Source organism: Capsicum annuum, chromosome 5 (genome assembly GCF_002878395.1).
Source record: "Capsicum annuum cultivar UCD-10X-F1 chromosome 5, UCD10Xv1.1, whole genome shotgun sequence".
Lineage (NCBI taxonomy): Eukaryota > Viridiplantae > Streptophyta > Magnoliopsida > Solanales > Solanaceae > Capsicum > Capsicum annuum.
The window spans coordinates 168,666,630-168,688,758 of NC_061115.1; the positions used below are offsets into that span (position 1 = coordinate 168,666,630).

Consider the following 22,129-nt stretch of genomic DNA (forward strand, 5'->3'; position numbering starts at 1 on the left):
TACGTGAAACAACTACTTATAAGACTGGAACATTGGTACAATTAATGCTTACTATAAGTCTTTTTGTTACTGTTAATTTGTTACATACAGTTGTGTTTTGTTATTGTAACACTCCGAGACTATCCCTGGACGTCACACGGTGTTTAGAACCATAAGTTGTCCTAAGCTAACCCATGATATCGACATAACTTATAAGCAACTGAAATAAATACAGAAACTAAAAATAATAAGCGGAAGAGATATCATTAGCTGGACTTGTTTATTACAAAACTATTTTAAAACATTTACGTCACTGGATTATACAAAAGAAAGCTGAAACTAGATACTGACTGTAGGTAGTCGGGATATGGACCCAGTTATCCTTAATCAATACAATTGAATAAGACATATAGTACTAGAACTGTAGTTGACTCGAGTCCTTGAATCAATAGAACTTATCACCTGTTGGTTGGAAACTGCGAACTGTCTGATTATGATGTGGGCTACAACTGGTACCTACATTATGAAATAATATAGCCATATAGACATATATGTGGTCAGTACTTCTGGAATGTACTGAGTAAGTGGGGGTGAATGCAATATGTAAAAATTAAAGTTGAACATACTTACAAATCATGCATGCTAAGTGTAAAAGGACCACCTTGATCATGAATAAAATTGAAAGCTAAAATATCATAACCATGAATCATAAAACAACATTTGAATAAAGTTTGTGAGTCATTACACTAAGTTTCTAAAATCTTTACTTTTATGGGAGATTCTTATAACCGACATAAATCATGTGAGCTATCATGGAGTCCAACGTCTTACCCCACGTTGAGGAGAGTTGTTCTACCATTTCCATCGGAATAGAACCTTAACTTAAAGTGATCACTATACGTAGCTCATATTTAGAAAGGAGGGGACACTTCTGGCGAGACCCCTAAATATAAACCCATGGTGGCACGTAGTTTCTGAAGAATAGAATGCGCTAAACCCATATTTCCCTCTCGATGCTAAATACTACTCTCAAAACATATACTTATATGCCCATACTTATGAAATCCACCCCAAAATAGAATAAGGGCTTTATATACTGAAAACCAACTATGTTTCTCTTACTTAAATCATACTCATGAGGAAACTTGTGAATTTCATGTCTTATCTTAGATTATAAGATCAAAACTGAACTTTAATCATGTTGTAATCCTTGTAACTTGAGCTTATAAGCTTAAACTTCTTGTAAACTTAATAATTTTTTCTTAAACTTGAAATCATTCATTATCTCATTGAAACTTCTTATCAAAATATCAAACTCAATGCTCAGATTGAAATCTTTTATCAACTTATCAAACTTCATGTCAAAATAATAAAATTTATCTCATAATAGCAATCACGTAAGTAAAAACATATGTAAAGATAAATTCTTGTGCAAACTAAACTTTTAATCACATGATAATGCCATAATCTCGAAAACATGAAAATTGGGTATGAACCCTAACTGAAAGTCTTATAAATTTAATTGAAAAAATCAAAGTTTTGGGGCACAAGGATAAAAGTTTATACTTGCTTAAACCTCACATACCTGAATTTCTTGATTTCTTGAAGGAAAGTTTGAATTTGGATCCTTGAAAATTGAACTTTGGGAAGAAATCCTAATTTCTTTTCTCTTGAGAGTGTAAAGGAGAATAAGCATTGAAAACTGACTAATGATATGACAATATCATTTACAGGGTGATTTAAGTCGTGGAGGAGGAGTTTGATGTGAGTAAAAGACCAAATTACCCCTAAGGAAACATAAAAATAATTGTAGAATTTTTCAATTGACAACAAGGTTGAGTTTGGTGACGTCTCATCGCCCTAGTCTCCACTTTCAAGTTATATTTTGCCATTCGCTGGTTAAGGCTGACGACTTGAGTTGATAACCTATCACCTAGTTTATGTCTCGTTAGCTTAGTCGTCACCTATTTAACGGCTCGTTAGCTTAGTCGTCACCTTCTGACAGACAGACACTTTCAAGTAAAATAAGCATAATTTTCTACTCCAATATTGGATGCGTTGGAAAGAAGACTCGAAGATATTTTATTGATATATAATAGGCCACCTAACTGCTTATATTTTAGGAGTTACGCTAGTTTAAAGTTGACCCTTGTAGAATTCAATATAAAAAGTCAATCAATAAAATTGCTCTCAACTCAACTTTGCTCTAAGTATTTTCTATGACCATGATTGCATTGAAAACACTTCACACTTAATGTGAATAGTCATGACAATTATTTATGGTTTGAAATAATCACTCTGGGTCTTCAAACATATGACGAATAGTTGAAAACTTATCTAGCAACTTGTGGGATTTTACAATTATCATGCTTATATATAATATAGTTTACTTTCTCTTAACCTTATTGCTTAGTTGTGCTTTCGTGTATTAATACCATTATATCAACATGATTTTGACTTTTAATTTTGATATCAATGATGAAATTTCATGATTGTTATCTACTTTGCATGATTCATGTTGAAGCATATACCCGAGAGTGGATGCAGGGCGTGTGGTCATGGATGATGTGTTTATTTTTGTTCTCACATGGTGTTTGATATTCGCTTTGAGGTCATGATGAATTTGTTTATCTATTGAATTACTTCTTACCTAATGTACTTAGTCTGACCTGCAGGTCTAGAGTTTAAATCATGTTGGCAATGAATGGGTGGAAGTTGCCTTCACTGTCTTTTTAAGCTTGAACTTTAAAAGAAAAAGATTTGATAGGATATCACAAGTAATTGAAGTGACAAGAAAAGGAAATGCAAACAAATTAAATTTGTAATGCACATATAATGTTAAAAAAATATTTTACAAAATCATGTCATTTATAAAGAATTAAAAGTAAATATTTATGGCAAATTAATTGGTAACCTATTATAACATGTCAATGTTGTAGTAGCAGAAAAAATCTTACTATGTCAATATAACCTAATTCATTGAACTAATTATGTTGTAACACGATTGTCTTCTAAAATTTTGAAAGTCCCTTGAGATTTTTCCTTTCCACCATCATTCGTGATATCAAGAAAAAAATTATGATTGCTTTTTGTTTCTTTTTTTTTCTGCATTTCTGAGATGCATTTTTCATGTTGTTGCAGGTTAGGAGTAAAACAATTTTTTAATGAATATACTACAAATAATTTTATGAGAGGTTGTACAATAATGCTAAAATGATAAGAAAAATAAAATTGATAATTTGGAGTGAAGCACCTGTCGTCAAATATGTTCTTTTTATACTCTATTTAGAGTTCGAAGAATCATAGAAAAGTGATTTGATCCCTATTTTTTCAAAAAGAGGTAGTATGAGAATAAATGTACACTCCTAAAATAAATAGAAGAAAAATGATAAAAGAATCCTAAATATATCCGGGAGGGGGTTCTTTTTTCAATGTACATAGGGTTTTTCTAATGTTCGAACATTTTTCTTTTAGTAGAACTAATATTGATAGTATTAAAAAGAGATAAGCATTCAGTAACCTCAAACTATGGCCAAAGTTGCTACGACACGCTCCAACTTCACAGGGGTCCTATTACCTCCTCAAGACATTAATAGAGTTAACCTCCAATGCTACACTCAATAGAGTCTCCCTTAACCAGAATTACCCCTTGATGTTCCATTAGTATTACATTTAGCCAATCGATAGGAGGGAACCATCTCATGATTTTGATAGAAAATTTAGCCATATATCTTTCCACAAAACCTATAATATTATGCCAATTTTTAATTCCAATAACACTCTTGAACTCGAGTTTAATCACCTTTGTTGAAAGTATCATTGACTTCCTAGATAATTTTTCCTATGAAGTAAGAACCACCATGAAGAATTTATTTCTTCTTTCCCGCAGATACCACAACATAACAATAGTGACAATCTTGTATACCATCTTAATTTTAAGATTACCTTCTGTGGACCATCATTTTCTTATGGTCTGCTTTATGTTTAATATTAAGCCTAACATTCCTGCTGCTTTGAAATAATAATGCCATATTATTGTATCTACTATATCCCTTAAAATAAGTGTTCAATAGTCTCAACCTCTGACATAGAACAACATCTACAATTCTGATATAAATTAAGTATCCAAACATGTATTAATATAGCCACATGGAGTTTACCTTGCCGTATTCTCTAAGACAGGAAAGAGAATTTGAAAGGTAATCGTTAAACTTACAAATACTTTATATCCCCATCAATATCTTTCTTTTGTCTCAACAACTCCTATCCATTTTTAACACTGAACTTTTTAGTACTTGCCTTTGTCCACCATGGTCTATCTCCTTGATTACCCACCTACATATAATTAATTTTTTCCATGATATAATTCACCACATATTCTAACATAGAATCATGAAGAGCATCAAAGTCCCAATCTTCTTATGCAAACAAATCTCCAATATCTCCCATAGGATGATAAGTATGAGTGTCTAACTGATGCAAATGAAGAAGACCAAGGTTGGTCCAATTGTCAGACCAAATAAATGAGGTACCACCTTAGGTTTCCACCACAAGTGTTGTTCAATTTTGTCCCTATTCTTTAACATGTCATTTCAAACTTGAGAACCCCTTCATTCAACAAGAGTGGGAATATGCTTCTTACAATATTTATTCCACAAAAAAATATAGATGACAAATTATTTTATGTCTTAAATCTTTACCACTGTTTAGAATATAAGGCCCAAGACACATCAAACATAGATCTAAAATCAATACCCCCATCTAGGGGTGTACATAGGTCGGGTTGGTTCAGTTTTTATTAAACAAAAATCAAATCAATCATGTCGGTTTATTAAAACAACAAACCAAATCAAACCAACATAAAATTATTTTTTTCGGTTTAGGTTTTAGTCAATTTTTTTGAGTTTTTTGACTTTTTTTCAATTTTTTTATAATCTTTAGTTTTTATAATTATATTGTGATCGAAGATTAGATCAAATAAGTTTTCACTCATGTGCTAATGAAAAACCATAATTATGAAAAAATGAGGAGCGAAAAACTCTTTTGAAACTAAAAAGTGAGATGAAGAGTGAAAAGTTTAGGTTTTAAGTTTATATTGAATTTTCGATCATTTAATTAGCAATTAATGGACAAATATTACAACTTAAATGCTCAAATCTAAATATATATCTACATTTACTTTCAAATTATTGAAAATTACTAAAACTAGTTGAAAAAGTATTTAAAAAGTAGATTATAATTAATATTTTATGTATAAAAAATTTTGAATATTATATATATATATATTATGTCGGTTTGATTCGGGTTCGGTTTGACTTTTTTTTGGTTAACACCAAACCAAACCAAGAATGGTCGTTTTTTTTCTAACGCTAAACCAATCAAACCAAATCATAAGTTGATTTTTTTTCTCGGTTTGGTTTGGTTTGGTTTGGTTCGTCGGTTTGGTTTGACTTGATGGTTTGGTCTGTACACCCCTACCCCCATCTTTCCTTTCCAAGCCTGAAGTTTTTCTTGAACTCTATCAATCAACTCTACATAGATCATTGATGATAAGATAAAAAGCAAAGAAGACAAATGATATCCTTATTTCACTTTCCTAGTAGAGTGAAAGAAACCATAAGATTAGCCATTGAGTAATACTAAATAAGAATTATTAGAAATCAATCTCCACACCACATCTACAAAGCTTTTAGCAAATCTCATCTTTCTTAACACTCTCATTAGAAAAACTAAGACACGCTGTCATAGGTTTTAGCCATATCAAGCTTAATGACTACATTAGCAGAGATCCCTCTTTTAGCAATGTCTGTCACTAATTTTTGAGTAAGTAGGATACTTTCAATAATACTTCTTCCTTTAATAAAATCATACCGATTAGTAGATATCAACTCAAGCGCAATGCCCTCCAACTTATCATGAATGATTATAGACAGAATCTTGTTGACAAAATTATGGAGGATACTAAGTCTCATATCTAAAAAAGTCCGAACTTCATCATTTTTGGTATGAGAACCAAATTAGCATGTGTTATAAATTTTGGTAAAGTGTTACTAGCAAAAAAGTCTTGAACAATTCTAAAAATTTCATGTAATGACTTCATTTCTGGTATTTTTATGAATTTTTATATTTGTGTGATCCGATCATTTTACCTCTCCCCGTAGTTGCTTTGTGGTAGGAGTGTGAAAATGACTGGCACAATTTCTAATGCATTTCGATGTGATTTGTGTGAGTTTATATTTTTTGGAGGTAAAAAAGGCTTATTAGTTGACTTCGATCAACATTTATTGTTTTGTATATCGGATTCAATATAGACTACGCTAATAGATCCGAAACATTGATTTTAGGTTGATAACATGATTTGTGTGATTTTGCAACTTTTGTATCTCATTTTGTTCTCCAGTTTGAAAAGTTGTGAAATTGGATCTCAGGGAATTTTGTAAAATTGATGAATATTTTTTGAAATTTTAATGTTGCCATTGAGTTCGGAGCATCGAAATTTATAGGATAACATAGTTTGTTTATGTATACGAGGTTCCAAATAAATCTTGAAGGATCCGCAAAGACTTAAAATTCTCCAAGTCTCCAGCTGATGCACCACTCAACTAGTGTAGCAACTTAAGTGAAATACCCTAGTTTTTGAACCTTAGAAAATTTCCTGTAATTCTAATCTCTGAACCCAATACAACTCATGGGTACGAGTCGTATGATGGGGGTATGGATGGTATGGTCCGATCGTATGCTAACCAATGTTTGTTGGTGGGATAGATTTTGGTTACTGAAATAGATACGCTTAGGGGTACGAGTCGTATTAGTGGTTACGAGTCATTTGGTTCCATAACTTAATCTTAGACTTGGTTACTTAGGTTGGATCTGAGCATGGGTGGCTCACCATGAGCCATAAGCCAGGTATGAATCGTATTAGGGACTCGTATGGTAAATCGTGTTCAACCCCTCAGGTATTTTATTTTTCTAGGAATACGGGTCATGGATACAGATCGTATGTTGTGGTTACGACTTGGTTGGATAATTTGTATACTAGATAGTATTTTATCTAAGGGTTAAGGCTTAGATACGAGTAGTGGATACCAATCGCATTGGAGGGTACGACTCGTGAGGTCCAGCCATATCCCTATGATGGGACTTTTATGCAACTTAAGTGGGGGTATTCTGGATATTTTCCTACTTATCCTAATAAGTCCCCACTACTTTTAACCTACCCGGGAGGATATTTACCCTAATATTCTATTCATTAACACTTAGAAACTCTTCCTAAATATCCATAATTCTCTTAAGAGCTATTGAGCAAGGGAGCTAGGATTTTAACCAAGGGATCAATTTAGGGCTTGTCTTGGTGATTTCTTTCTGTCATCATCTTGGTTTAAGGCATGTTTCTCTTCCTTCATGTTAATTTAATTAAAGGTATGGTTTATATAAATGTTTTCATGATTTTACTATTGCATGGATTTTGGCTTTCAAATATGATTTGGGAGTTTTGATGTTAATTGCTTTATATTTCCCATGGTTTTAATTATGCTTTTATATGCATTAATGGTGGTTTTAGATAATTGGATTTCACGGGAGTGGTTTAATGGTAATTGGAATTTGGTGTTAGTTATATTATGCCCCCCAATGTGTTTGACACAATGCTTATAAATATATGTTCATTGTATTGACTTCTCTTAATGGAACTCTTGCATGTTTTAAACTTGGCAAATAAACTATGCATGGTTTAAATCGTTTGAAAATGCTAAAGGCTAATCGGTTATGCTTGTAGGGAATGTGAAAGTCTCCCAAGTGGTTTAATATGGTAAATAAAAGGGCACTTGAAAGTCCGCTTAAACCTATAAATAGTTGGCTATGGATGATACTTCCAAGTAAGGGTTGGAATGACGATACCAATATCAATAGCCTTGGTTAATAAATGGATAATGGTTTGGTTATTTGGAAAACTGGTTTTAATTGGGCAATAATGGCGGGATGTGTAGCAAAGCCGTGGAAGGTGGAGGTCCCAAGGGGAAAACTGAAAACTCATATTTGCCGATATGAGGTTGGTCTTAGTGATCGTGTTCATGATGTTACACTTTATTTTGGGGATGTATATTTCCCTGGTCGTATGGTTACACACACTGGGGCCTTTCAGTAGGGGGAGCTAAACCCATATAGCCCATAAATAGTTTAGGACAGCAAAGCTACACAACCTAGGTAAAGATTTTAAAGGCATGTTAAATCTGACCCTCGGTATGGTTATATATATGTATGTATGGGTGTATGTATACGGATGGTTTTACTTGGTTTTATAAATGGCATTGTTTTATCCTTATCCTAAGATCATGCTGGTGGTCACTCACTAACCCCGTCTACTTGCGGCTGTATATATACACTATGCAAGAACCGGCCGTTCCACTCCTCCTACATAGTGATTAACTTGAGGATAACATTTGGACTGAAGTGGTAAACTTCCATCCTTTCAAAAGGCTCTATTTTATGTTATGGATACATTTAGACATTTTGACTTTATTCTAGATATTGGTTTTGGCTATGATTGGGGGCATGTCCCAATCGGATTCCATTACTCTTTTGGATAGAGGCTTTGTGGTACTTCTATGGGTTGGTATGGGCGGGATCGGTATAAGTGTCAACCTTGGCATTGAAATAGGCTGGTAAGCTAGAATCATTGGACATAATTTCTCACTGTTCTATCATACTTTATTTTGGGATTAATTATATTATGTTTTGGAATGTCTTTAGTTATGGCCTGGTTTATGGCCTTGTTTGATGTGGTTTGGCATGGTTGGATTACTGGTATAAGATGGTTGGACTCGGTTGGGTTGGTCATGGTTTGATCTATTCCTAGAGTCTTTGTGTGAGCAGTTACACTATTAAGTTTCATGCTCGAAATTCAGTCAACTTAGGGCAGGCGACTGGAGGTTGGGTTGGGTTGGGTAATGGGGGTGGTCTTCGATCCTGGTCATACTTGGTACGCCCATTACAATTTGGCCCAGGGTGGATCGTGTTAAGTTGGTATCAGAGCCTAGGTTCATGGTCAATTGGGAGTTCACAAAGCCGTGTCGAGTAGAGTCTCTTTTACAGGTGTGTAGTGCGCCACACTCATAAGGGAGAGGCTATAAGACATTTAGGAATGTTTCACTTTCTTGGTATTCTATCTTCAAGCTTGAATTCTCAGTCCTGGAATCTTCTCTAATCCTTATTTTTTCATCTTTCAGATCATGCCTCGTAGATCTGGAACACAAGGAAATTCTTCTATTCTATATGAGGGTAACGCTAAAGGGGTGCATCCTACTATTGGGTTCATCTTCAATCTCATAGTCCTATCCTTGATAATTTTAGAGTTTCACCGGTTGCTACTAGTCTTTCTTAAGGCAAGGTGACTAATGCAAAATTCTATCGGTCTATTCATACTATTGCAAAATTAGTTGTTGCTCAGGTTGAGCGAGGTGCGAATGATGCTTTGTCCACTGAGGCTATTAGGGTTGGCCAATTTATAAAGATGGGTCCTCTCATTTTTGTAAGAGTGAAGATAGAGGAGGATCTACAAGGCTTCTTGGATGAGATGGAAAAGATATTCTAGGTGATGCAGGGTACCACTATAGAGGGAGAAAACTTTGTAGCTTATCAGCTCAAAGATATTGCATATCAATGGTATGAAAAGTGGGATAGGAATAGAGGTGATGTGGAAGAGGAAGGGTTGCGGGAGGCTTTTTCTAATACTTTCTTAGATCGGTTCTTTCCCCAAGAGTTAAGAGAAGCAAAAAAGGAAGAGTTTGTAAACATCAAGCAGGGAAAGATGTCTGTCAAGGAATATGCCTTGAAGTTTCACCGGTTGTCAAGGTATGCTCCTGATTTAGTAGCTAACAGGCTGGCAAGAATGAGAAAGTTTGCTTCTGGGCTAAATTGGGACCTGATTTTAGAGATCAAAACTGCCTTGCTAATTAAGGATATGGACATCTCTAGGCTGACTATTCATATGTAGCAAGTGGAGGATGAAAAGATGAAGTAAGTAAATTTTGGGGATAAGCAGGGCAAAAGGAGTAGGTTTTCTAATAAGGGAGGTGCTTAGTCTCAGGGTGGTCGAGATGGTGGCAAATACTAGAAAAATAAGTGGGGGAGTTCTGGTTCCTACTCTACTGCTAGTGCTCCTTATCAGTCGGGCGACAGGCATTATCATGGTGGTGATAATTCTCGAGCACCGGGTTCCCAATCTCAGGTGAGCAGAGGTCAGTCAGTTTCTTCATGTCCTTTTTATTGGTTCTGTGGTTGTCCTCATTGGGGTTATTGGAATGAAGGAAGGGATAAATGCTTCAAGTATGTCCAGGCAGGCCATCGACTCAAATATTATCCAGTTAATAAGGTTTTTACGAGGAGGGAGGAATAAGATTCCTTTTGCTTTATCTTCTACTCCTACACCTGGTGGTGTATCATCTGCTTTCGTTACTACTCCTGGTTTTAGTGTTGGTCGGAACAGGTTGTATGCTTTGGTGTCCTGACAAGAATCCAAGGCATCACATGATGTCGTTACTGGTATGTTACAGCTCCTCTCTTGTGACGTGTATTATTTGTTTGATCCAGGGTCTAATTTGTCTTATGTGACTCTTTATGTGTCTGTGTCTTTTGGTTTTGATTCGAAAGTTATTTTAGATCTTTTTTCTGTTTCTACCCCGATAGGTGACTTGGTTATTGCTAAGAGAGTCTATAGGAGGTGTGTGGTATCTGTTGGTGGCGACCAGGCCTTGGTGGATCTATTTGAGTTGGATATGGTGGATTTTGATGTTATTCTGGGTATGGACTTGTTACACTCTTGTTACACGTCTTTGGATTGTTGGACCCATAGGGTTATCTTTAGGTTCCCTGGTAAGACGATTATTGATTAGGAGGGTGTTTTCTTAGCTCCTAAGGGGAGGTTTATTTCTTATCTTAGAGCTCGGAGGCTAATCTTTAAAGGTTGTCTTTATCACTTGGTTCGGGTTAAAGATTCTAACTCAGAAGGTTTTTTTTTCAATAAATTCTTGTGGTTAATGAGTTTCCAGATGTCTTTCCGGATGATCTTCCTGGTGTTCCTCCGGATAGGGAAATAGAGTTTGGTATTAATCTAATTTCGGACACTCATCCAATTTTTATTCCTCTGTATAGAATAGCTCCGTCAGAGTTAAGGGAACTCAAAGAGCAACTTAAGGATCTTCTGGATAAGGGATTTATTCTTCTTAGTGTATCTCCTTGGGGTGCACCGGTATTGTTTGTGCGCAAGAAGGATGATTCCTTCAGATGTGCATTAACTACAGGCAGTTGAACAAGGTGACGGTCAAGAAAAAGTATTCTTTTCTAAGGATAGATGATCTATTTGACCAAATACAAGGTGCCAAGTTCTTTTCTAAGATATATCTTTGGTCTGGGTACCATCAGCTAAAGATTAGGGAAGTGGATATCCCTGAGATGGATTTTCGTACTCGGTATGGGCACTTTGAGCTTTTGGTGATGTTATTTGGGTTGAATAATGCCCCGACAACATTTATGGATCTAATGAACAAGGTTTTGGGGCAGTATTTAGATCTCTTTGTCATTGTGTTCCTAATGTCAATGGGTTGCGACAAATGGTTTTGGCTGAGGCACATGAGTCGTGCTATCTTGTTCATCCTGACTCATTTAAGATTTATCATAATCTTAAGGCGATCTATTGGTGGAATGGTATGAAGAGAGATGTGACTAATTTTATGGACAAGTGCATGGTGTATCAACCGGTTAAGGTTGGGCACATGAGGCCAGGAGGGTTGTATCAAGAAATTGATTTGCCTGAATGGCAGTGAAAAGTGATCAATATGGACTTCGTTACCTATCTTTCTTAGTATTGAAACTAATATGATTTGATTTGGGTCATCATGGATAAGATGACTAAGTCTAGCACTTTTTGCCAGTGCGACTACCTTTTCGGTAGAGTATTATGCGAAGCTATATCTTTAGGAGATTGTAAAGCTGCATGGGATGCCTATTTCAATTATTTCTTATTGTGACACACAATTTATATCTCACTTCTGAAGGTCTTTTCAGAAAGGGTTGGGGACTAAGGTGAGTCTGAGTACTGCTTTTCACCCGCAGATAGATGGGCAAGCGGAGAGAACACTTTTCAGGCACTAGAGGATATGCTTTGAGCCTGTGTGATTAATTATGGCGGTAATTGGGTTGAGCATCTACCTTTGGTAGAGTTTGCTTACAACAATAGTTATCATTCTAGTATTGGTATGGTCCCTTTTGAGGCATTGTATGGTAGGAGGTGTAGATCTCCTATTGGTTGATTTGAGCTTGGTGAGGCAGAAATGTTTGGTCCCGATTTGGTCTACCAGGCTATAGAGAAGGTGAAGGTGATTCGGTAGAGGCTTAAGGCTTCCCAAAGTAGCCAAAAGTCCTATGCGGATATTAGGCGTAGAGACTTGGAGTTTGAGGTTGGGAATACGGTTTTCGTCAAGGTATTTCCCATGAAGGGAGTAGTGCGGTTTGTCAAGAAGGGGAAGTTCAATCCCCGATATGTTGGTCCTTATGAGATTTTGTGTAGAGTTAGTAATATTGCTTACGAGTTGGATTTGCCTTCTACCTTAAGCTTGGTTTATCCGATCTTTCATGTTTCCATGTTGAGGAAATATGTTGGTGATCCTTCTTCGGTTGTTTCTTTGGAAGGATTGGGTCTCACGGATTCCTTGTCTTATGAAGAATTTCGGTTGAAATCTTAGATAAGCAGGTTCGTCGATTGCAAACCAAGGATGTGGCTTTGGTTAAGGTACTTTGGTGAAACCATAAGTTGGAAGAAGCTACTTGGGAAGTGGAAGAGGACATGAAGTCCAACTATCTGCATTTATTTTCTGCTCTTGGGATTCGTGCAGAAGGTATGTGTCTTCAACACATCTTTATTTTCATAGTTTGTTAAAGAAAAGATTTATATCTTTGCCTCTTTATTTTTTAACTTTGTTAAAGATTGGGAATATGTTTGATAAAATATTACAAATGACTCTAACGTATGGTTATCCCTACCTTGTCCATCATTCAGGGATGAATGCTCCTAGTTGGGGAAACTGAAACACCATAGTTTCTGTACCTTAGAAAATTTCCTGGAATTTTGATCCCTGGACCCAATATGACTCATGGGTACGAGCCGTATGATGGGGTACAGATGGTATAGTCTGGTCTTATGCTGACCAGTGTTGGTTGTTGGATGGATTTTGGTTAATGAAATGGATACGACTTAGGGGTACGAGTCGTATTGGTGGTTACGGGTCGTTTGGTTCCTTAACTTAATCTTAAACTTAGTTACTTAGGTTGGATCTGAGCATGAGTGGCTCACCATGAGCCGTAATCCAGGGTACGAATCGTACCAGGGACTCATATGGTAAACAATGTTCAATTCCCTAGGTATTTTATTCTTCCAGGGATACAGGTCATGGATGCTGATCGTATGTTGTGGTTACAATTTGGTTGGATGAGTCATATACTGGAAAGTGTTTGATCCAAGGGTTTAGACTTGGATACGAGTAGTGGATTCCAATCGTATTGGGAGGGTACGACTCATGAGGGTTAGTTATATTTTAAATAACCCTAAATTCCCCCAAACTCTCATAATTTTTACCCAATTCAAACCAAATCAAATTCAAATCCCAAAATTTAAAATTTGAAATTAAAAAATTATACTACATTATACAATTTCCCTTCAACCTTGTCCTTTTTCCAATTTCGAAATTTAAAAATTATACTAAATTGTACAAGTCCCCCTCAACCCTGTCCCTTTTCCAAATTCAAATTTTGAAATTCAAAAATTTTACTACATTGTATAATTTTCCCTCAATCTTGTCCCTTTTCCAAGTCAAAATTTGAATTTCAAATATTGTACAACGTTGTACAATCCCCCCTCAACCTTATCCTTCTTTCAAATTTAAATTTTTCAAAAATTGTACTACATTGTACAATTCCCTCTCAACCTTGTCCTTTTTCCAAATTCAAATTTTGAAATTCAAAAAATTGTACTACATTGTACAATTCTCCTCAACCTTGTCCTTTTTTCAATTTTTGAAATTCAAAAATTATACTATATTGTACAATTTCCCTCCCCTTATCTTCCACCTCACCTTATCTTTAATTTTTAAAATTTCAGAAACACCCCTAATTACTTTCTCTCACATTGGTGGATTAATAGAATTGAATCCCCATCCTTTTATAAATACTACCACTACTTTGGTAGAAAGGAAAAAAAAAAGGAAGTCTCAAAGGAAAAAATTCTCAAAGAGTGGGAAATATTTTTGAGCAAATAATTAAATTTCTTTTCATTAGTAAAAATTTTTAAGCGGTAATCTAATCGGGATTCTCAAAAGATTGCTTTTTGGTGGTGATCAAGACTCCGAAGAAAGCTTGAAGTCCCGTTTTACTGCCCCAAAAAAGATAAACACACATTTTTCTTTTTAGTTTTTTATTGTTTTCTTCTTTATCTCCTTCTTCTTTGTAGTTAGTAGTTGGAATTGTGTTTGCTGGGATTATTTGCTGTAGACGGCCTTGAAGGCCATAGGACGTTGTGGTATCGATATTTTTGTTGTTTTCATGTTCGTGGTATAAAAATGAGCTAGCAATCATTGAATGTATTTCTTTGACTTTATTCTTTGATTTTTATCGATAACGTTTCAATATTTGCTTTAAAATGTGTTCATACCTTGTTTAAGCACATTGTTGTTGGATATATTTGTTTTAGCATGTAAAGTTATTTCCTTTATGTTGAAAAGAATAGTTAGGATTGATTGTTTCGCCTTTGTACCTTATTCTTTGATTATTATGAATAAAGTTTCGATCTTTGCTTAAGAAACATACTCATGTCTTATTTAAACTCAACGTTGGTGAATATGTTTGTTTCTAACATGTGAAGTTATTTCCTTTATGTTGAAAAGAATAGTTAATATTGATTGTTTTCCCTTTTGACTTTATTCTTTGATTATTATGTATAAAGTTTTGATCTTTTCTCAAAAGACGTACTCATTCCTTGTTTAAATTCATTGCTGGCAGATATGTTTGTTTTTAGCATGTAAAGTTGTTTCTTTTATGTTGAAAAAATAGTTACTATTGTTTGTTTCATCTTAATAAAAACAGTAATTGGTTAAGTCAAGAATTTATCATTTGCTTGCTAATTATTTTAATGGATTTCAAAATTCACATATAAGAGATGAAGTGCTAAATTTATTTTCCATCCAAGATGTTTATTTTTCTTTTGTTCGCATATTTTCTTGTCAAAATGATGAGAAAGTTCGGATTTTTGTTGCTAAATAGAATTATTTAGATATTTTTGAGTCACGCATAGTATGATTGTTGAACGATATTTCATTTTTAGAGATGCTAAACTTTTATTCTAATTTTCTTACTCTGAATTGTTAAATGTGCTCTTTGTGTGTGTAAATACTTGATTCATGTCTCTCTTTGATTCATAATATCAAAAGAGAATCAACTATGTCTTAGAAATATAGATCATAGGTCATTACATATTTTTCCTAAAGTTGGCCATGATTTGGATATATGAATCATTGTTAATGTCGCTTTTGTTGGAGTTTAAAGATTCCTGTTCTTGAAAAGTTAGCCTTGATTTCCTCTTGTTATATGGATTAGTGTATATGTTTGTTCAATTTTAGAAGTCGTGGGTATTTTTCTTATCGCCTCATCCCTTAATACTTTCGGAATCTTAAGTTGTTTGTTCACGCATTGATTCATCGAATATGTTCTTCTTCCTTTTACCTTTATTCATTCTTAATATGAACATAAATCATGAGGCATATAAGTGGGTATCTTTGCTTTGCATTTTATTTGTTGACTCTCGTTTCTGTTTTATGTGTGCAAGTGTGCTTATCATTGTCATTCAAAGAATGGTTCTTGATATTTTCTTTTGCTTTGAAATATTTCACTTTTATGCCTTGAACGTATATTAATTTCTTTATCTTTTGTTTGCATGCAAGAAATGTCTCGAGTCCAAATGGATTCCTCTCCTCTTACATTTTTAATGGGCCAGTGAGGCCCACCTTTTCGAGTCAAGTCCGAAGTTCAAGACCAAAGTTGACTATATAGCATGCGGGTGCAAGAAGATGTAAGAAGAAGGGAAATGGGTCAAAACCCATTGATAAGGTCTCTAAGAGACTTGAAAAATCTCGATTTTAATTATTATCTTATTCTTTATCGATTTATTTATTTATTTATCTATTTGTTCATTAATTGGGCCTCGAAGCCAAAGTTGTAAGTTAATACATGTGAAGCAGGTTGTTGGTCGAAAGTCCAATATTTAGATTAGGACAGGTGATGGTTGGCCAAAAGTGCAAATTAGCTCAGGACAAGCTTATTGATTTGGGCCTAATGGCCTAAGTCTTTTAGTTTCTCCTTTCTCCTTTTACGTGCTAGTTGTTATTACTGTTAGGCCTAGTTAAATTCCCTACTAAGTATTTAAAAAACTGATTTTGCATAAACCTCAAAAAATATTTTCTTAATCACTTTCTTTTCAAAAACCAACTTCTCTTTTTTTGATGTTAGTCAAAGTAGTTTTCAAATAGTCTGGATAACCGCAAGTTAGCGGACATTTTATGTGCCTTTAAAACCTTCTTAAAATGTTAATAGGAACCTCTTACCCGGAATTTTCTTAAAAGCCTAAGTCTTTTGCTATTTTGAGACTTAGGATTTTATTATTAAAGTTTTCTTAATTTCATTTCAAATAAATTAAGTGCCAACTCTGTAATTTGTTAGATTGTTTCAAAATTTTCTTTAAAGTTTTGAAATAGTTTAAAAAGTCAAAATAAATGTTTTCCAGTCCTTCAAAACCTAAAAAAGGCCAAACAGAAATGGCAACTCTGTTGGGGAACTTTAAGTAGGTTCTAACCAAATATTTGAATTAGCTTATTTGACTAATTATTAAACTGTTTATGTGCTTATATGTTTAAATTCTGCGAAATTTAACTATTGCATTTCATGGCATAATCCCGCATGATAATTATTAAACTGTTTTGGGATTTCATTGATGTCCCGGCCCCTGTTGATCAACTCCAAATCAAGTGTTGGGACTACAACGGTTTATCGGCATGTTAGGTGGTCGGAGGTTTTTTGTATTTCAAATTCAAGTTATCCGCTTGGGAATCTATGTCCAAATCCACTCTAGACACCCAGGATAGATCTAAACCAAAACCTTTTTTTAGGCATGAGCTTAGGATGACCCAATATCCAAGAAGAGTATTGGGCCCAATAGAAAACCTACCCTGCGTCTATTGGCCCCGATCCAATTACAGACGAATCATATTTTTTTGTTAAAGAAATATATGTTATTTAATCCAATCCATTATCCTTTTGGGGTAGGGAGAAAGCTTAATTTGCTTGTTTTCGTGTAAGATGCCTCAATCATCCACCAGTTGAGGAAAAAATTAAAGCGATCTAGGCAAGAGGTTGATGATTAATCGATTTGGACGATTGCATGATTTCCAAGACTAATGACATATGAGTATAGAGCACAGTTATACTAGAATCATTTGATAATCAAAAGATGTCGCACATGACAAAAAGTGAACAAAGCTAAAAGGGTGAAAGTTGATGAATGAGCATCTACGAGCTATTATTCTGTATCCACTGCGTGGGACCTTCTTTCTCTCATATTGTTTCTCCTTTCCCTAAAAATTGTATCCTTTTTGTGAAACTTTTGTAAGCATTTGTACTTTTTTTCTCTATGGAGATTTTTGGGAGATAATGGATTGGTTTTAAAAAGCATATACTTCCTTCAAATACGCTAGGTCAATCCTTGGCTCAAAAGGGTCACCCAGTTAGGATGCACGTTTATTATAATATTCTTGTGTGATATAACTGCTTATGTGTCTATATGTGTTATGTGGATTTGAATCAAAGGAGAATTGATCCAATCCCATTTTTCATATAGCATCTCTAGGCAGAAATATACCCCACTATACAAAAGTCCGACCAAATGTACTCCAAGTCTCCTAAGTCTCTCATAAAGTCTGTAATCATTTTCAAAATTTTCTATAATTATTTCTACCATTTCAGGAAGGTTGAATGTGAACTTAGAATAAACCATTGTATAAAGGACCAAAAAGAGCAATAGAAAATTTTCTCCAGTCAAGACAAAATTGGCAGAGTTAGTTTGAACTACGTAGAGCCTGATTTCTCCTCCGTGAGATACGTAGGCAGCCTTTTGGCCAGGCCTCTATCTTTAAAAACTCTGTTGTCCTCCACTTTCTTGAAAGAAGAAATAAGGTCAAAACAAAAAAGAATTGAACCTTCCTGATAAATTTAACCTACCCATATCAATGAGCAAAATCCTTTTCATTGAAATTCTCGAGTTATTATTACTCCATGGATCAATTGGCATGAGATGAGAAACAAATTTATGTGTTTACTTTCTGCCTTATCATCTTGCTTTGCTTATTACAAACAGAATCTAATACATCATCCTTTGAGTTATTTCTACTCTACATGTAATAGAAACTACTCTGTGTTGACATTAAATGAACCTACTTCACTAGATTGAAGTGAATAAGAGATTTCCCTCTTGACTATAGATTTGTTACTGGAAAGTAAAAATGATTAATAGTAAAATCGGGCTCTACCAGTAATGTTTTCAAAACCTATAAGCGATGGTTTAGAAGATGGAATAGGGAAAATGTGATGCCACCATGGATGAATTTTTCAAGACAACTGGAATCAAAGAGGATAAATTAGAAGAAACGTTGCTGAACTAGACTTCCACTTCACTTTTTACTCCCCGTTCAATAGGTAGCAATAATTTAAAATCAGCCAATGTTATGTCATGCAAAGTGCTAGATGAACAAAGTGAAGTGAATAATGATGAATGGAAAGACCATGATGAGAAACGGTTAGTGAAAGACATAGAAGAACTTGAAAATAGGGAGAAGGCCAACCTGGAGGAAACTGAAGAGAACTCAACCACTTGCTATAAGAATACATTGATTAGTCCTACGATGATATGTTGGTGTTAAGCACCAACATCGTGTCACATAAGCTACCAATTAATCCCGAGTTTGATCCAGTAAAACAGAAAATGCAAAAATTCAAGTTAGAGTTAAGTTTGAAGATCAAGGAATAAGTGATAAGGCAAATTCAATCAAAGGTTCTGGAAGTCACAAGATATCCAACATGGCTAGTCAATATTATCCCAGTGCCAAAAAAGGACGACAAGATCCAAATTTGTGTTGACTACAGAGATTTAAATAGAGCCAGTCTTAAAGATAATTTTACGCTACCCAACATCCACATCCTCATCGATAATTACACGAAGCATGAAAAACAGTCTTTTAGGAATTATTTTGCCGGATGTCATCAGATATTATGGATGAAGAAGATGCAGACAAGGCGGCTTTCATTACGCCCTAGGGTGTTTATCATTACAGGGTGATGTCGTTTGGTCTCAAGAATACTGGTACAACATCTATGAGGGCTATGGCGATGATATTTCATGATATGATTCATAAAGAGATTGAAGTATACGTGGATGATGTAATTATCAAATGCTTCAAGAGTTCAGATTATTTGACCCATTTGTAAAAAATTTCAACAGGCTAAGAAAGTACAACTTGAATTTGAATACTGCTAAATGTGCTTTCGGTGTTCCACCCAGGAAATTAGTAGAGTTCATAGTCAGTAGAAGGGGTACCGAGCTAGAACCCTCTAAGATCAAGACAATTCAGAACATATCTCATTTCCAGAATGGATCCATTGAAGTATATATTTCAAAAATCCATGCATATAGGAAAGTTAGCCACGCGACAAATGTTGCTGAGTGAGTTTGACATTGCTTATGTGATTTAAAAGGCAATCAAGGGGAAAGCTTTAGCGGATCATTTAGCAGAGAATACGACTGATGATGAATATGAGACACTTCGAACTTACTTCCCATATGAGAAGATTTTATTCATGGAAGAAGACATTGCAGAGATATACCCCGGATAGAGATTGTTTTTTGATGGAGTGGTCAACTTCAAAGGCTCAGGAATTAGAGCAGTTTTGGTGTCAGAAATAGGCTAAGACTATCCTATAACCGTTAAATTGTGCTTTCCGTGCACCAGTAACATGAATGAATATGAGGCTTGTGTCTTAGGCTTTAAGTTATCACTTGAAATGGGTGTTCGAGAATTGTTGGTCACTGGAGACTCAGATTTGCTAATTCACCAAGTACGTGAAGAATGAGCCGTGAATAACTCCAAGATTACCCCTTATGTAGAGCTTGTGCAGGATTTGTATAGAAGATTCAAGGAAGTTGATTTCAATTATATCCCGAGGATACATAATGAGTTTGTTGATTCTTTAGATACAATATCCTCCATGGTTTAGCACCCAGATCAGAGTTATATTGATTTTTTGGAAATAAGATTGATGGAACAACCTGCACATTATGCGCACATCGAAGAGGAACCTGATGGGAAACCATGGTACTATGATATTAAAAGGTACTTTGAATCTGGAATATATCCTGAAGAGGCCAACAACAATCAGAAGAAGACAATTCGGCGTTTAGCAAAGAATTATTTTCCAAGTAGGGAAATCCTTTTTAGGAGGACTCCAGACTTAGGACTCTTAAGATCTGTCAATGCCGAGAAAGCCACAAAATTAATAAAAAAAGTACACGCCGGAGCCTGCGGGACCCACATAAATGGGTTTTACCTTGCTATAAAGATCCTGAGAACTGGTTACTTCTGGATGACTATGGAAAACAATTGTAGCAAGTATGTGCAGAAGTTCCTGAAAAGCAAGATACACGGAGATTCAGTTCAAATGCCTCCATATGATCTTTATGCGATGAGTTCACCTTGGCCTTTCGTAGCTTGGGGTATAGATGTTATTGAACAATAGAGACACCAATGTCAAATGGGCATATATTCAGTTTGGTTGCTATCGATTACTTCACTAAGTAGATTGAAAATGTTTTATATAGAGCCATCACCAAAAAGGTAGTTGCAGATTTTGTCAGGAATAACTTGATTTACCGATTTGGATTGCCAGAATCAGTCATTACTGATAATGGGGATAACTTGAATAGTTACTTGATGAATGAGATTTGTGATCATTTTAAAATTATTCATCGCAACTCGATCACATATCGTCCACAAGAGAATGAAGGCATGAAAGCCTTCAATAATAATATCAAGAAGATCTTGAGGAAAATGATCGAAAATGGTAGATCATGGCATGAGCTATTGCCCTACGCTCTACTAGGGTATCGTATAATAGTTCGAACCTCTACTGGGGTAACTCCTTATCTAGTCGTTTATGGGAATAAAGCTGTGACACCTACCGAGGTTGAAATGTCTTTCTTAAGGATTATTCAAGAAGCCGGATTAAGTAATAAAGAATGGGTTTGCGCTCGCTATGAACAATTCATGTTGATTGATGAGAAAAGAATGGTTGTCGTGTGTCATGGTCAGTTGTATCAACACAGGATGATCTGTGCCTTCAACAAGAAAGTAAGAGCTAGAACATTTGAAGTTGGGTAATTGATTCTCAAATGCATATTTCCTCACCAAGAAGAGTACAAAGGCAAGTTCGCTCCGAATTGGCAAGTGACATGCATCGTTCGGAAGGTACTATTTGGAGAAGCACTGATTTTATCTGAGATAAATGGTCCAGAGTGGACGAAACCAATCAATTCTGATGCGGTAAAGAGATACTATTTTTGAAGGATGTTTTAGTTTTTATTTCCTTGATTTATTTGTAATCGCCTTTATGGTATTATTTGTTTTATGATGTGTAATTGCCTAGAATCCCTTTCCTTTCATGTATTAACTACGTGATAACCTGAATTCCCAAGAATAGGATACGTAGGCAACCTATGTCGGCTTCGATCAACCCTTTAGATTTTTCTATATATCACTAGTGTGGTGTTGAACTATGTTTGACCTGATTCTTGCTTCAACGGGATACCTAGGCACCCAAACAACTCGGTTATATAACCCCAAGAAATGGAAACTAAGGCAGAATTTTCAAGAAGGAATCTAAAAAATTCATAAGAGGAAAATCATTATCCAATAAAGAATATGAAGACCCGCAAAGAGTTTAGATTCTCTCAAGCCAAGATCATCTCAAATATATTAAACTGGGGCAGAAATTTCGAAGAGGTCCTCAA

General features: G+C 35.1%; 1 protein-coding gene across 1 annotated transcript; it reads left to right on the forward strand.

Moving 5' to 3' along the window:
- Positions 1-20,382: 20,382 nt before the first annotated feature.
- LOC107871776 lies at positions 20,383-21,500 on the forward strand. The gene is made up of 2 exons (XM_047412196.1): positions 20,383-20,836; positions 21,010-21,500. Exons 1-2 carry the CDS (start codon positions 20,383-20,385, stop codon positions 21,498-21,500), a joined length of 945 nt encoding a protein of 314 aa, XP_047268152.1.
- The last annotated feature ends 629 nt before the right edge of the window (positions 21,501-22,129 follow it).

Coding starts and splice junctions, on each gene's coding strand:
- LOC107871776 (XM_047412196.1), top strand. CDS start 20,383: ATGGAACAACCTGCACATTATGCGCACATCGAAGAGGAACCTGATGGG. Junction 20,837..21,009: donor TTGGCCTTTCGTAGCTTGGG/GTATAGATGTTA, acceptor TTGGATTGCCAG/AATCAGTCATTACTGATAAT.